This window comes from Eschrichtius robustus, chromosome 10, assembly GCF_028021215.1.
Source record: "Eschrichtius robustus isolate mEscRob2 chromosome 10, mEscRob2.pri, whole genome shotgun sequence".
NCBI lineage: Eukaryota > Metazoa > Chordata > Mammalia > Artiodactyla > Eschrichtiidae > Eschrichtius > Eschrichtius robustus.
This window is the reverse complement of record NC_090833.1, coordinates 791,360-806,931: the sequence shown is the minus strand read 5'-3', so window position 1 is coordinate 806,931 and position 15,572 is coordinate 791,360. Positions and strand designations below refer to the sequence as shown.

The 15,572-nt window shown below is 58.8% G+C and overlaps 1 protein-coding gene across 5 annotated transcripts; it reads left to right on the top strand.

Annotated features, from left to right (window-relative positions):
- The first annotated feature begins 2,751 nt into the window (after positions 1–2,751).
- On the top strand, positions 2,752–15,047 carry UAP1L1 (UDP-N-acetylglucosamine pyrophosphorylase 1 like 1). 5 transcript variants are annotated; one of them, XM_068553703.1, is made up of 9 exons: positions 2,752–3,161; positions 3,830–4,034; positions 4,265–4,440; positions 4,759–4,931; positions 5,136–5,329; positions 5,780–5,920; positions 6,503–6,688; positions 7,789–7,991; positions 8,396–11,128. In XM_068553703.1, exons 1-9 carry the CDS (start codon positions 2,873–2,875, stop codon positions 8,869–8,871), a joined length of 2,043 nt encoding a protein of 680 aa, XP_068409804.1. In that variant the 5' UTR covers positions 2,752–2,872; the 3' UTR covers positions 8,872–11,128. The 5 variants fall into 5 exon arrangements, with proteins under 5 accessions (XP_068409804.1, XP_068409805.1, XP_068409808.1 ...); XM_068553704.1 differs by lacking the exon at positions 8,396–11,128 and adding an exon at positions 12,362–12,821 and having other exon boundaries at positions 2,753–3,161; XM_068553707.1 differs by lacking the exon at positions 8,396–11,128 and adding an exon at positions 14,953–15,047 and having other exon boundaries at positions 2,754–3,161.
- The last annotated feature ends 525 nt before the right edge of the window (positions 15,048–15,572 follow it).

Genomic DNA, 15,572 nt, shown 5'->3' with positions numbered 1-15,572 from the left:
TGGTAAGGAATCTGGGGGGTACCTAGAAAGCTGTGAGCCTGGAGTCACCCCATGGAGACTGGTCTGTCCCTGCCTTCCCAAAGTGGACCAGCCAAAGTCCCAGGGGGCATTCAAGCCATTTGTCCTGCAGTTCATCTCCCCCCTCCTTCTCTGCTTCCAGCAACACCCACCCCCCACTCCACTCCCCTATCCTTAGGGTACCGGCATTCCCTCACCTCTGGGCCTTTGCACTTGGTGGCTTTCCTACCAGGAACACCCTTCCTGTTTGCTCCTGGCTGAGCCCTGTGCTCTTTGGAAGCAGGGCCTGGTCCACAGTGGTGCTCAGTGGAAACCGTCCTGGAGGTTGCAGCAGAAAGAGCATCTTTGTGTGGGATGCCAAGCCAGGGGGAGGCCTGTGTGAGGGGGAGGCCTGGGGACAGCTCTGTGGGGGTCAGTGTGGGTGTGGAGGCCGGCGGCCAGCGAGCGGTGCTGCTGCCTCTCAGGGCCACGTGACCAGCGGGACCCAGGCTAGACTGGGGCCCTTGTGAGCCTGCGCCCGCTGCGTCGCGGAAGCAAAGGCCTCTCAGGGCATCTAGGGCTGTGGGGAAGGTGGCCCCCGCTGGCCCTTGGTCTGTGGGCTTTCCGTGGCCCCTGGCTAGGCGCTGGAGGAAGGCAGGGAAGCAAGTGGAGTCAGTGCCAGCTCTGGGCGTGGGACTAAGGCGTGGCCCCTGTGTCTTTCTTATCCTGAAGTCTGATCATTTCCTCCTTCCAAGCTGCTTTCCAGCCTGGCCCACTTTCCCACTGGCAGCTTTCAGATTTGCTGTCACCTGGGGCGGTTTCCCAGAGCCCCGGGCGGGCGAGGCAGGTCCTCTGCGGCCCTTAAACTTTCTGAGGTAGCCACCTTAGTTGTACCTTTCACCGTGCCAGCCTGGAGCTCCTTGGAGTGGGCAGGGGCCCTGGGGCCCTCTGTCCCCACCCAGCACGGGGTGTGGGAGGAGGGACGGGCACCTGCCTCCAGTCCGGAGCGGACCCCAGGGCTCTCTGGCCTCCACTCCCACAATGACAACCAGGAACCTTGTTGGCCTTGGGGTCCTGCTCCCCCGAACCCTTTGGACTAAGCCCTAGGACAAAGGGAAGGTGGCTTCACGGCCACAAGCGTGCCCCTGGCAGGGGTCCGGGAAGTCGCCGCCCGCCTCTGCCTCCTTGCTACTCCCGCGTGTCTGCGCCCCCGGCTGCCCGGGTGGGTCAGCTCCCGTGCTCTTGGCCCTGCAGGTGCCTCTGGCTCCCCAGTGCCGATCGCCCCAACCCTGCTGATCTCAGTTTCACCCACGCCTTGAGGTGGGATTTAGGGGCTACCCTGACCAACATGGACCCCAAGTTGATGTTCTGACACCTGCCTTCCAGGGCACGTGTGCAGGGGCAGTGAGAGCTGGGTGGACTCTGGCCTGGGCTGTAGAGCCTGCTCTGCTCCCTGCTTCCCTGCCTTCCACGTCCAGCTCCAGCCTCTGCCCCGGGCTGCACTTCACTGCCACAGGCTACAGGAGCAGACCATCCACTCATTCAGCACGTGCTCCCGAACAGTTGTGTGGCCCAGTCGCTGCGCTAGGCTTGGGGTCCAACACGTTCGTTCCGTTAACAAACACTGACTGAGTGTCCACTGTGTGCCGGGCGTGGATCTAAAGTGAGGGACAGAGCAGTGAACCAGACAGCATCCGGCTCTCATGGGGTTTACTTCTCATGGGGAAGTCAGGCAGGGGAGAATGTAGAAAGGCACGAAGGAACAGAAAAGGATGGGAAGGTCTCCCCAACTGTGACTTGTGAGGAGAGATCTGGCAAAGTGGGGCAGGAAGTCACGTGACTTTCTGAGGAAGAGCCATTCAGGTGCAAAGGCCCTGAGGCAGGCTGACTTCTTTCAGGTCCAGGAGAAGGTACAGAGGGCCCCAGGAGGCTGTGAAGCGCCACCTCCTAACCCAGGAAGGGTAGTGGAAGGGGTGGGGCTCTATGGACAGAACCTGCCTGCCAGGACAGGCAACGGCCTTAACAGAGGTTCCCTGGGACAGGCTGGGGGAGATCTTACTTTTCATTTTGGGTCCTAAAGCACCATTTGAACTTGTTTTAACCATGGGCATGTATTACTTTCAGACATAATAAAACTAGTTTCTAAAAGAAAGTTTTGTCTTCAAGTGGCTGAAGCTACTCTTTCATATTTTTCACAAGGGAGTTTGTAAACAGCAAGATGTTTAAAACCAGATAGTTAAGTAACAAGGCAGGGCGAGGGGCAGCTCCTGCACGGTTCCGGTCACATGGCAAGGGGAAGGAGGAGGGATGTGAAGAAGGGAGCCCCCAAGGAGGCAGGGTGGCCTTCTGGGGGGCCTTGGTGACATCCAGACACCCGGCCCCTCTGGTGATCTGGCTCTGTCCTCCCCAGCCCAGCCGTGAGTCGGCTGGCCTCTTCACTGAGCCCCGGACTGTTGTCCCCAGCGCCAGGCGTCTTGGTAAATGCAAACAGGTCCACGGGCAGGGACAGACCCTAGCCTCTCCCTCAGGTGCCCCCCCCCCCCCCCCAGGGCTGTGGGCAGGGAGATGAATTAGAACTGAAGTCAGTCCTCCTGAGCCTGAGTGGGCAGGGGCGGGGCTCGGCGGGGCTTCCGGGGCCGAAGAGAGGCGGGGCGGATCGGGGGCGGGACCGGGTCGGGATCGGGGCCGAAGAGAGGCGGGGCGGGCGGGGGTCCGCGACCCGGCCGGGCTGGGCTTGGGCGGGGTCAAGGCGGGGCGCCTCGGGCCCGCCCAGCTGGGGTCGGCACCGCCCGCCGAGTCCCGTGACGCTGGTCCGAGAGCGCGGGTCACGAGTGCCAGCGCGGCCGACGGCGGTGGCGGCGGCGGCGACGACGACATGGCCTCGGAGCTGGACGTGCGCGCCCGGCTGCAGCGCGCCGGCCAGGAGCACCTCCTGCGCTTCTGCGCCGAGCTGGCGCCGGGGCCGCGTGCCGCGCTGCTGGCCCAATTGGAGCCCCTGGAGCCCGAGGCGCTGCGCGAGCACTGCCGGCGCGCGGCCGCCGCCTGCGCGCGCCCCCCGGCCCCCGCGCCTGACCTGGCCGCGCGCCTGCGGCCCCTGCCTCCCGAGCGCGTGGGCAGCGCGAGCGGGGTCGCCCCCCAGACGCGGCGGCTCTGGGAGGAGGAAGGTAGGCGGGGCGGGGGTCCAGGCGGCAGGCGCCCCCGGCCTCCGGAAGGCGGCCTCGCCCACAGAGCGGGGCGACAGGGGAGGGGGTACTTGGAGTTCAGTTTGCCTTCGTGAAATCGACGCTCTCACACGCACCAGCTCGGGGCCGGGGTTTGGAGCCCCCGAACGCTGCCGTGCTGGCAGCCGCCCCTAGACCTCACTCCCCGCGGAGAGTGCTTTGTTCTGGGCACGCCTGGATGGCCAGCTGCCCAGCCCACGTATTGACAGCAGGGGCCCCCTTAGACACTTGCACACGCTCCTTTTCACACCAGCGCCGGCGCAGCTGCCCTCTTTCCCTCTTGGCCTGGAGGTGAGGCAGTCGCTCCTGCAGGGGAGGCTGCCCAAGGCCCCTGCTGGACAACTCCGGCCAGGCCCACCCGGTGTTTCCTCTGAAGGACCTAGGTTGGGAATGAACCCAGGAGGATATCGTCAGTACCTTGGCGGGGTCGGGGCAAGGTTAGGTTTGGGTGAGGCCCAGGCCCAAATCAGAATGTTATCTGGATAGTTCTGTTCTGCGGCTATCAGATGGCTCACCGTCCCAGGCACAAGTTTGGTTTGGTTTGCTCTAAAATGCAAGGGTGGCTGTGTGACGGGTTCCAGGCATCCCCTCATGGCGCCCCATACCCCCAGGTTTCCACCAGATCGCCCTGAACAAGGTGGCCGTGCTGCTGCTGGCTGGTGGGCAGGGCACTCGCCTGGGCGTGACCTACCCCAAGGGCATGTATCAGGTGGGGCTGCCCAGCCAGAAGACCCTGTATCAGCTGCAGGCAGAACGGATTCGGCGGGTGGAGCAGCTGGCTGGCGAGCGCTATGGGACGCGCTGCACCGTGCCCTGGTGTGCCCTCCTGCGTTACCTTGGCCCCAGAGTGATCCCCCCCCCGTGTAGCCCTAGTCCTGCTCCACACCAAGACTTGAATCCCAACCCCAGCACAGCCCCGGACAGAGCCCAGCACCCACCCAGGCGGAGGCCTGACCGCTGCCCTAAGGCTGCACCCTGATGTCAGCCCATCTACCAGAGGGGCCAGGCCCTCCGAAAGCCTGGCTCAGGCTTGCCTCCCCTTGCAGGTACATCATGACCAGTGAGTTCACGCTGGGGCCCACAGCCAAGTTCTTCAAGGAGCATGACTTCTTTCACTTGGACCCCAACAACGTGGTCATGTTTGAACAGCGCATGCTGCCTGCTGTGACCTTCGATGGCAGGGCCATCCTGGAGCGGAAAGACAAGGTTGCCATGGCGCCAGGTACACCCCATCCCTGAGGCAGGGAGGGTCCGCCTGGCCTAGAATGTGGAGCTAGCTAGGGGTCAGGATGCCTGGGACAGACGCCAAAATATGCTGCCCAGAGGCCGCATGGTCCTGAGCCAGTGGCCTTCCCTCTCTGGGCCTTGATTCCCATGTGTCCGTGGAACAGCCACAGGGCTATTTGGATGGCGACAGAGAGCGGCCTCAGGCACAAGGTCCAGCCCCGGGGGATCTCGCCTGCCTCTAGTGCGCCCTCAACTAGCTGGCTGAGGCCGGCAGGAGCCCTTCCAAGACCCTTTGCTTTTTCTCCCTCTGCAGATGGCAACGGGGGCCTGTACTGCGCGCTGGCGGACCACCAGGTCTTAGAGGACATGGAGCGGCGCGGAGTAGAGTTTGTGCACGTGTACTGTGTGGACAACATCCTGGTGCGACTGGCCGACCCGGTCTTCATCGGATTCTGCGTGCTGCGGGGTGCCGACTGTGGAGCCAAGGTGAGCCTGCCGCCCCCTCGCGTCGCCCCGCCCCTCGCGTCGCCCCCGCTCCCTCGCATCGCCCCGCCCCTCGCGTCGCCCTCGCCTCTCCTTTCGGCCTGCCCTCCACGCCCCGCCCTCCTCCCAGCCCCTGGCCCCGCCTCCTTCCCGCACGCCGGGCCCCGCCCCAGTCAGCCGTCCCCGCCCGTCCGGTCGTGGCCGCAGGTGGTGGAAAAGGCGTCCCCCGAGGAGCCGGTGGGCGTGGTGTGCCAGGTAGACGGCGTCCCGCAGGTGGTGGAGTACAGCGAGATCAGCCCCGAGACGGCCCGGCTGTGTGCGCCCGGAGGGGGCCTGCTCTACAACGCGGGCAACATCTGCAACCACTTCTTCACGCGAGACTTTCTCCAGATGGTCACCAGGTGTGCAGGGCGACCAGCCGGGCCACAGGGACTGGGGGCAGACCTGAGCTGGGTGGGGCTGTGGGGTGCGGTACGGAAAGGGTCTTGCGCTCAAACAAGCTGGAAGCAGCAGAGCGCTCCAGTATCTGGTACAAGGCTCTGCGGCCGAGTGGGCGTGGCCCTGCTCTGGGGGCGGGGGGGGCCCTTGCCCGCAGGCACCACGTCCACCCCGTGGCTTGCCAGTCGCCACTGGGCTTGGGCAGGGATGTGGCCGATGGGGCCCAGCTCTCAGGCTGGGGTGCATGAGGATGCCTGGCCCTCCAGAGACAGGGCTCAGCCCCCACCGCCCTGTGCCTGCTGTGTCCATCTGCCCACCTGCCCCGGCTGGCCGGGCATGGGGGAGGTGGGCTGGGGCTCCAAGATGTCCTGTCTGAACTGTGTCTTTCCTCCTTTTGGCCTCCTGTCCTCCAGGGAGTTCGAGCCCTTGCTGAAGCCACACGTGGCTGTGAAGAAGGTCCCCTATGTGGACGAGGAGGGGAATCCAGTAAAGCCACTCGAGCCCAACGGGATAAAGATGGAGAAGTTCGTGTTTGATGTGCTCCCGTTTGCCAAGTTAGTGGAGAAGTCATTCGTTTTTTCCTCTTTCCCTTCTCTGACTTGGTGGTGGTTCTGAGGCCCAGCCAGGCAGGGAAGTGGAGGCTGGGGGCTTCACAGTGGGAGTGCCCTTTCGCAGGGGGGAGCTGGGGGGCTGCAGGCGGGTCTCAGGGCAAGAAGGCCAGAGGAAGCAGCCCCTGGAGTGGGAGCACAGGGAGCGTCTGGGGCAGTTGGAGCCCTTGGGGTTGTGGACGTTGGGGGACACCCATGTTCTCTCCTGAGCCCTCCATCTGTCCCTGGCTGGGAGCTAGGAAGCTGTTTCCAGGCGAGGTTGCTGGGGACTCCCAGGGTATGTGGCCCTCACCCTGGGGGGTGGGGTTGGTGGGAAGGGGAGGGAAGGGAGGACTAAGGGCAGCTCCGGGATCTCAGAAACAATCAGAAACAAAGACTCACGTGGTGCCCGGGGGGCCCTCCGCAGCCTGCTGCCTGCAGACCAGACCCCCACGTAGTCCTCGTCACCCGGCCTGGCCTTCACCTGCCCAGGACCAGGGCGTCTGGGCTGGGAGGTTGGGTCCCCAGCTGTCGTCCCCGCCTCCCCAGGAACTTCGTGGCCTTCCAAGTGCTGCGGGGGGAGGAGTTCTCCCCTCTAAAGAACGCTGACTCGGCTGAGAGAGACAACCCCTCCACGGCGCGGCGGGCCCTGCTCGCTCAGCACCACCGGTGGGCCCTGCAGGCGGGAGCCCACTTCCTGGACGCACACGGGGCCCGGCTCCCCGAGCAGCCCAGGTGAGTGTGGGCTGCAGGGTGCGACCCGAAGGACAGGATGTCAGGGTGTCGCGGCCCAAGTGCCAGCCCCAGGGCCCTGCTGGCTGTGCTGTGGTCTGAGCTGGGGTGGGCGCTTCCGCCCTGGCCCCACACCGAAGGCAGGTGGCTGTGTGCCCAGCCCTCAAGCTCTGCTTAGAGCCCCACGGGACATGGGGGTCACACCTTCCCTGCTCATCAGAAGCTCTGAAGCCAAGACCCAGGCGTGACATCCAGAAAGCGGCAGGCAGGTCATTTTTCGGGGTGTGGAAAGAATAAGACTTTAGGTGTCTCCTTCTGTGATTGTCAACGGCCGCCCCCTAAGCCTGGTTGCCTGGGCTCTGTGTGAGATGCCTGCGAGGGGCGAGGAGGGTTTTCCAGCCCAAGTCAGAGCCTGCCGCTCGGGTGGGGCGGTGCCCGGGGCCCAGCTGTCCGCGAGGAGGGCGGCGGGTGTGGTGGACAGCCTGGCCGGGCGGGGACTGGGCCAGCCAGCGTGGTGGGTGGTGCAGGGGAGGGCCCCGGGGTACGCACCCCCCGAGCAGATGGTGACAAGTGCACCCCCCAGCCCACCCGGAAGTGGAGAGCCTCCGGCCATCTGCGAGATCTCGCCCTTGGTGTCATACTCCGGAGAGGTGAGAGCCGCCAGGCCCATCTGGGGCTCTTCTGGGGTCGGGCTTGTGTGGTTGGAGGACGGGGGCGAGGTGGGAGCTTCGTGGGAAATCACAGCTCTGCCTCAGTCGACCAGCGGGGTAAATGGTCCCTTAGTTGCAGAGGACTTTCCGAGACGTGGGCTGCGGTGAGGTGTCGAGAGGCCTCGGGGGGTCAGGGAGGACAAGCCAGGTTCATCGGAGCCTGGGGTTTGGGCCAGTGGGAGCTTCGCTGGGGCAGGAGACCTGGCTCCCCTTTCTCTGGAGAGTTCTGGCCTGCACTGTGGGAGGGCTTGCCCTGACCTGAGATCTCAGGACATCCAAGCCTTGTTCCTAGAAGCCTCTCTATCCTGCCCCTCGCTGATTCCAGGCTGACTTGGCATCTCACCCGGAGCCCAGGGGCTGGATACCTGGTCATCATGACCTGCTTGTTTCCAGGGACTGGAGGTGTACCTGCAAGGCCGGGAGTTCGAGTCCCCGCTCATCCTGGACGTGGACACGGCCAGGACACTGCAGGCCTGACTCCCTCCTAGACCTGCCAGCTCCGGGGTCCCCAAGGCTGAGGACGCAGCCCCGGCCTGGGCTCCAAGGAGGAAAGCAGGCTGCTCTGAGTTTCTGGCTGCAGAACATGGACCACAGAAGTAAGCATGCTGGTTCACTCCACGAGGGTGGGAACTGTCCCGCCACCCGGTCCCCTGGACCCAAGTGACCCCAGGCCTGCTGTGGGCCCACTCGGCCTCTCTGGCTTTGCTCCTGCTGTGGGGTCCGGACCGCAGGCAGAGGGACTCAGGACCTTGCGCAGCGGGGCTCAGAGGAGGCTGATGGGGGGCCCGAGGGAGGTGTGGCGGCATCGGCTGAGAGCCGCGCCGGCCTGTCTGAGCTGAGACCTGACGGGGCAGGACGGCGTGGTGGCTCCTCGGCCCCAGGCGAACCCGCGTGGTGAGGAGGAGAAGCAGCCGCCCCGCGCTTTTCTGCAGAGATGAGGACGGTGTCCTCCCCTCACAGGGCGGCAGGTTTGCAGCGGCTGCCCCTCCCTCCCTGGCAGCTGAACCTGGGGGCCGCAGCCCAGCCCCCTTCCGCGCCCGGCTGAGACCGACAGCAGGTCGGGATGGCTCTCCGGAAGCTTGGCCTGCACGCCTGGCACTGAGTTCTCTGGAGTTCCGCCCGAGGCCTCAGCCCCCAGGAGCCAGTGGGACCCATGCCGATGCTGGAGGCTCCCGTGGTGGTCGATTAGTCTGGAGTTTAACCAGGAGGGGCGCGCCGTCCCCGCCCAGCCTGCCGGTAGCGTCTGACAGATCCCGGGGCTCACGCTCCGCCCCTGCTCTCTGGGGAGGCGTGGGGGGGCGCAGCCTCCGTATTTGGGGCCATGGCCCCCTTGCTGCACCCCCGCAGCCTGGCCAAGGCAGGGAGAAACCAGCTGGCTCTGGTCTCTTGCCCCTGGCGTGGCTGCTCGGGGTCCCAGTGCCCACTTCCCCGTCTGGAGGGCAGCACAGCGGCACCTGCCTCTTCCTGCTGATGTGAAGAGCATCATGAAACGCGGCCCGCTGCTTAGCCGAGGCCGCCTGCCCCCTTGCCGCCCCGCAGTCCGCGCGCAGCCATGCTTTCCCCGGGAAGGCTGCTGTCCGGCGGTGGGTCCAGAGGCGGTGATCCCTCCAGCGACTTGGAGTGGACGGGGGCTGCGTCCACGCCTCCCGGCCTGGGTGTGATGGCGGGGTCAGGGCCACGCCCAAGGCCCGCAGGACGACTTTGCATCCATCCAGGCTCTGCCGCGCTTTTCAAGCCTCAGAATCGAACCTTGTGCCTTAGTTTCCTTCTCCCCGCTGCTCCACAGGCAGGCAGAGGGCCTGGGGCAGAGGAGGGTCGCCAAGGGGGAGGCCGAGGTTGAGGCTCCCGCCACGGCCCAGGGGCTCCTCACTGCCACACCAGGACACCCAGCAACCTTTTTTCTACACAAGTAGAGCTAGTTGGGTAAACTGTTGAAGCAGCTCGCTTTCGAAAAACCTTTTTATTTTCACGTGAAGTTTCACACATAGCACAGAGGGGTCCGGGGTACCCTGCACCGAGTTTCCTGCAATGCTCGCATCTTCCGTGATGCTAGGACACTGTGACCAGGAGACCCTGTTTGTGCTGAGTCCTTTCTCACAGGTGAGGCTCCCTGTGCCCGCTTTGCACTCAGGGAGCAGCCCGGTCGGTGGGTCCCTTCGCCACAAGGGCCTCCCTCCTGCTCCCTTGAGGGCCACACGCCCCCACCATCTCTAACCCAGACGGCCGCTAGCGAAGCAATTGAGTTGAAAGACGGCAAACCCTCGATTTTCCACAGAATGTGGGGATTTCCAATAAACACGAGGTGCTGTGATGCAGCCCGGCCTGGTGACCGCAGTTTCTGACCAACACGTGTGGGAGCAGCACCGGCTGTTCCCAGGGCTGCGTCCACCCAGGGGCTGCAGCCTGCTGGGCCCTGTGGGAACAAGAGCCCACAGGCTGTGCTGACCCCGCTCTGGACTACCCAGGAGTCTCCCCCATGCTCCGTCTAGCTCTTTCCCAGGGTCTCAGGGGAGCCCGAGGGGACCTAGTGGGTCTGGCACCCTGGGGGCGGGCCCAGAACATGCCATTTGAACCAGCTCCTGTGCCCTCAACTTTGATAGCCTGTGACTCACCTTCCTGCACATGCATTCTCCAGATGCCACCGTTTCCCTGGTAACTCATTGTGCAGGGAGGGGTGCATGAGGACATCGCTGGAACTGCCAGCAGAGCTGTGTGTGGGAGAAGACACGAAGAGACCCCAGGGATGACCCCTAGAAGGGAAGGGGCAGGATGGGAGGAAGATCTTTCTGGAGCGGGTTCAGACAAGCCTAGGTGCTGAGCAGTAGGTGCGCGTGCGGGGGAGCCTCCTGAGGCCCAGAACTGTCACAGCTGAGAAGGCAGGAAGCAGTGGGCTCCCCACGGAGGGAGTGGGCAGCCAGGCCTGCAAAGCACCAGGGAGGGGCCCTGAGCTGAGGGAGGCCTGAAGGGGGAGCTTGCTTGCCCCTGGGTCCCCCACCCATCCCTGAACAGGAGGAAGGCGACAGCCCAGCCAAGGAGACTTGTCACCACCCTGAACTCTGTTTCCTCCCATGGACTTTCCCACAAGTGAAACGTCCCGTTTTCCTCCGCAAAGTAATGGTCCTGTGCTTCTCTGCACTTGGCTGTGGTTAGCCATAGTTTGCACGTCCTGAATTCTAATTCCTCTGCTATTCTCAGATAAACTCATTTTGCTGGTAAAATAACTAGCTGCTTTACTTGTAAAGTGGACGTTACTTGGTGTCCAGAAGTGGGGTCTGAAGGAGGCGAACCCTGGGGGCTGACGGCCCTGCTGCCCCATGCCCTTGGCCAGCCTACTCTGGTGTTCAGGCCCTCCTTCTGGTTGAGCTCTCTGGCTTTATTTGGGATCTATCTGTTCTGTTTTTTTGCATTTGGGGAAGGCTCTGTCCTTTTGCTGAATACTTGTTCGTTCTCCTTATTGGAAACGTGCTGGAATTTTCCTAAAACTCCTTTGGGATCGCGTTATTTAGGATCTTTTCTTTTGCTCTCGAGAAAACCTGAGAAATGCGGTCCCAGTCATCTCAATGCCGTAAGTGCGGCCCCTCTTCAGGAACCTCCGCTGGTTTCATGTTTAAAAACTATGGCCCCTTAACCAGAAATAATTCAGAACACTAGTGGCCATTGTGGGGAACTTTGGTTTTCCCCAAACTTGTTTGTCTCAGAAATCAACTCAGAAAGCCATGGCTCTGAAACTAAACAGACTGAGTGGGATGGTTTGTTTGTTTGTTTGTTTTCCCCAGCCTGTGGGATCTTAGTTCCTCAGCCCAGGGATTGAACCCGTGCCCCCTGCAGTGGAAGCACAGAGCCCTGACCACTGGACTGCCAGGGAATTTCTGGGATGCTTATTTTAATTTGTACCTTGAGGCTTCCAAACATATCCAGGACTCTGAAATTGCCTCTTTACAAAATAGCACTTCTAAACTAACTAATGGAGGCGAGCAAACACTTGAAAGAACACGAAATGGCTTCTGAGGCCTTTCCCCTCCCCTCCTTGTGCCCCCAGCCCCGCCTTCCCTTCACCCTCTGCCATCCTCGCCTCCTCTGGGCCTCCCACCCCCTCCTCTTAACCCTCCTGCTGAACTCCCCTTTTTCTCAAAACCTCTCCCCACTTCCCCCTCCCCTGAACTTTATTAAAGTTAAACCTTCTGGGGGTCCAAATGCTAAAGCCCTCGTTTTTTATGTTCCCCGAACTAAGTAAAGTTGAATTGTTAGCCATCCATAGTCAAAGATTTTCTGAAAGTACCTGAGAACACCCATAGGTTTGCTGAAGAATTTAACATTAGTGATTCAAACTTGTCAACCTGGCTTCTCAGATATGTATCAATTAGTCCACAGGCTTATTAGTGAAGGTCAGGCCCCATACTGAATGAAACCAAATGGGAATCTGGAAGGGATTTGGAAAAACAGACCCTGACTGTTGACAGGCCTGAGGACTTGCTGGAGATCTTTACTGAACATTTCAAAAGCTTTTCCTAAGCTTGTTGATGGGAACAAAATTCAAGCTGGCAGGCAACGACCTGATAAACGTGTTCACAACTATTATAGTTGACTTCAGGTTGTCCTTAAAGAAAATTCTGGTCTTCCTCTGGAGACTGAATCTGTAACCGAGCAGGACACTATGGGGCCTTCCCAGAACAGCCCCTCTCTCCCCCACCATGTCCTCCACCTGCCTCTTGTCTGTAGAAAACCTTCAGTCTCCCAGGCCTTCCCCGAGTTCCAAGAGTACATTTAATCAGAGAAGTGAGAAGATGCAGAAGAAAGGAAAACAAGCAATACCAAAAAACAATAGTTTAGCCATTAAACAAAGCCAAGGACCTTTAGTTCCTCCTCAAGGGCTATAGATAATATTCTGAGCCATGTTCTTGAGCTGTGTTGCAGATACTGAAAACCCCACCAGGTGGAAGAAGTTAACTGTATGCTGTCGCTCCAGCATGTAGACCCCAGACTGGTTGGAACCAGAAGGTTGATGATGCTGACTCCCAATAACCTCACCACCAACCGATCAGAAGAATGTCCAAACTTCCCACCAACCAATCAGAAGAATGTCCAAACTTCCCACCAACCAATCAGAAGAATGTCCAAACTTCCCACCAACCAATCAGAAGAATGTCCAAACCTCCCTCGTGGCGCAGTGGTTAAGAATCCGCCTGCTGACGCAGGGGACATAGGTTTGAGCCCTGGTCCGCGAAGATCCCATGTGCCACGGAGCAACTAAGCCCGTGTGCCACAACTACTGAGCCCGTGCGCCACAACTACTGATCCCGCGCGCCTAGAGCCTGTGCTCCGCAACAAAGATGAGCCACTGCAATGAGAAGCCCGAGCACTGCGTCGAAGAGTAGCCCCCGCTCGCCACAACTAGTGGAAGACCGCACGCATCAATGAAGACCCAATGTGGCCAAAAATATTTTTTTAAAAATCAGTAAAGTTATTTTTTAAAAAATGTCCATGAGCTGATCACACACCCCACAACCCTCCTCCCTCACCCTGTCTTTAAAAACCTTTACCTGAAAGACTTCAGGGAGTTCGGGCCTTTTGAGCACCAGCTGCGTGGACTCCTTGCTTGGCGCCTGCAATAAACGCCGCCCTTTCCTTCATCACACACTGGTGTCAGGAGATCGGCTTTACTCCATGGACGATCAGACCCAAGTTTGCTTTGGTAACAAACCACTCAGGTAGCCTTTAGCTCTGTGTTCATTAGCAGGCGTAACTGGGATCCTTCCCTTCTAGATGAAAGGACCAGGGTTGAACCGGAAACCACGTCCACTCCAGATTTAGCTAATTTAGCCACCAACTCATCTGCACTCTATTCAACTGAAAGGAAGTCCACTCAAACCCTTAACCTTCAACTCCAGCAAATGAAGGTCCCTAAACAAAACCCAGATCCTCCTAGTTCCTGCTATTATTGCAAAAAGCCAGGACTTTGGGAAAAAGATTGTCACAAGTGTAAGTGCCTCAAGTGCCTTCAGCCCTCTAACCAGCCTTTCCAACGCCCTCCTGACCACCACCAACGGGCCTCTGAGGAACCACAGGGGTTCTTCCCAGCCCTCCCTCTTCATCAGCTCAGAAAAACAACTCTCCAGATTGGGAATGAATCTCTTTTGGCACCAGAGCCACACTCTCAGTTCAACTGCGGTAAAGCAGCCCCTGCCTTGGAGCACGAAAGTGATCCAAATAGTGGGAGTCTCTGAGGAACCTCAACAGGGTCCTGTCTCTGAACCTGTTCCTTTTCGTTTAGGCCCCTGAGAGATACCCACACTTCCCTCCTTAGTCTCTCCGCCCCTATTCATTTATTGGGCCAAGACGACTCAGCAAATACGCTGGAATTTCTTTCTCCCAAAAGGGGAATTAACTAGAATTTCACAGTAACAGTCAAAATAGCCAACCAGGTGAATTAAGTGACCCTTCACTGTCTTTGCTTTGGTTTGTCTCTGATGGTCCTGGAGCTGATTCGGGAGACGCTGATCATTTGTCCCTACTGAGTCAGCTACCATCCTCTTTATGGGCAAAATCTCCAACTGATATTGGCAAAATCCACAGTACTCTTCCCATTAAGACTCAAATAGGCCCCTCGAAACCTCTCCCCAGAACTAATCAATAACCTATGAGTAAAGAAGCCCTTCAAGGTATAAAGCCCATAAGAGGATTCCAAGGCTCAGAGCCTCACTAGCCCTTGTGCTAGTCTCTGTAATACTATTAAATATAACCTGTGAGAAAGCCCAATGGCTGAGGATGGAGGTCTGTCCAGGACCTGCAGGCAATAATCAACGTTGCTGCCCCTCGACACCCTGTTGTTCTTAACCCCCATACTCTACTAGCATCCATTCCTACTGAAAGCAAATTTTTTCACTGTAATTAATCTATGCTGTGCATGCTTTGGACAGGCACACCTCAGAGAGATTGCGGGTTTGGTTCTAGACCATTGCAAAAAAGCGAGTATCACAATAAAGCAAGTCACATGAATATTTTGGTCCCAGTGCATATAAAAGTTATGTTCATACTCTTCTGCAGTTTATTAAATGTGCAATAGCATTGTGTCTAAAAAACAATATACATACCTTAATCTAAAAATACTTTATTCCAACAAATGCTAACCATCATCTGAGCCTTCAGCAAGTTTTAATATTTTGCAATAGTAACATCAAAGATCACTGACCACAGATCACCATAACAAATATAATAGTAATGAAAATGTTTGAAAAATTCCAAGAATTACCAAAATGTGACACAGAGACAGGAAGTGAACAAATGCTGTTGGAAAAATGGCGCCCACAGACTTGCTGGATGTAGGGTTGCCACAAACCTTAAATTTGAAAAAAACACAATATCTGCAAAGTGCAATAAACCAAAGTACGATAAAACGAGGTGTGCCTGAATTCCAGCTGATAAGGCTAGCTGAGACCTTTTCAGCCTTCACTTGGGAAGGACAATACATCTGGACATTAATGCCCCAAGGTTTCACTGAAACTCCTTCTTACTTTTCACAAGGCTAAAAGGCTTATCTGGATGATATGTTTCCTGCAGGCTCTACTTCATTACAACATGTGGATGATTAGCTGCTCTGCTCGCCTCCTCAAACCTCTTCACAGGAAGACATCATCCAACTGCTAAAACTTTTGGTTTCAAAGGAGCATTAAAGCCTCCAAGGAAAAACTGCAGTTGCTCAAACGCAGGATCGCTATTTAGGGCACCGGATCTCGGAACAAGGACGCATTAGGATCCAGGTAGGCTTCATGGCATTCTGAACTTCCCCAAACCTAACACTAAGCCCCACCTAAAATGGACTTTCATACACAGCAGCCCTTCCCAACTTCCCTTTTTTCTCTGCAAAGTATTATTCCTTTCCCTGGTCTCGACATGGCTATTACAGGCTATATTTGCACACCCTTAACTGCAATTCCTCTGCCATTCCTGAATAAACTCATTTTGCTGATAAAATAGCCAGCTATTTTTAAGGTTGATAGGTCAATGGATGAAAACTCCCAGAGCCTCTGACTCTGCAACGGGCCCCCCCGTCCTCTCGCTGACCCCGGCCCCCCCAGGCCCCAGCCCCTCCGGGTCAAATCCACCTGGTGGGGGAGGGCGGGGTCGAGACCTGGGGTCCGGGGCGCAGAGGCACCCCGCCGACATGGCGGAGCGGTGGC

Coding starts and splice junctions, on each gene's coding strand:
- UAP1L1 (XM_068553703.1), top strand. CDS start 2,873: ATGGCCTCGGAGCTGGACGTGCGCGCCCGGCTGCAGCGCGCCGGCCAG. Junction 5,330..5,779: donor TTTCTCCAGATGGTCACCAG/GTGTGCAGGGCG, acceptor CCTGTCCTCCAG/GGAGTTCGAGCCCTTGCTGA. Junction 7,992..8,395: donor GCAGAACATGGACCACAGAA/GTAAGCATGCTG, acceptor CCTCCCTGGCAG/CTGAACCTGGGGGCCGCAGC.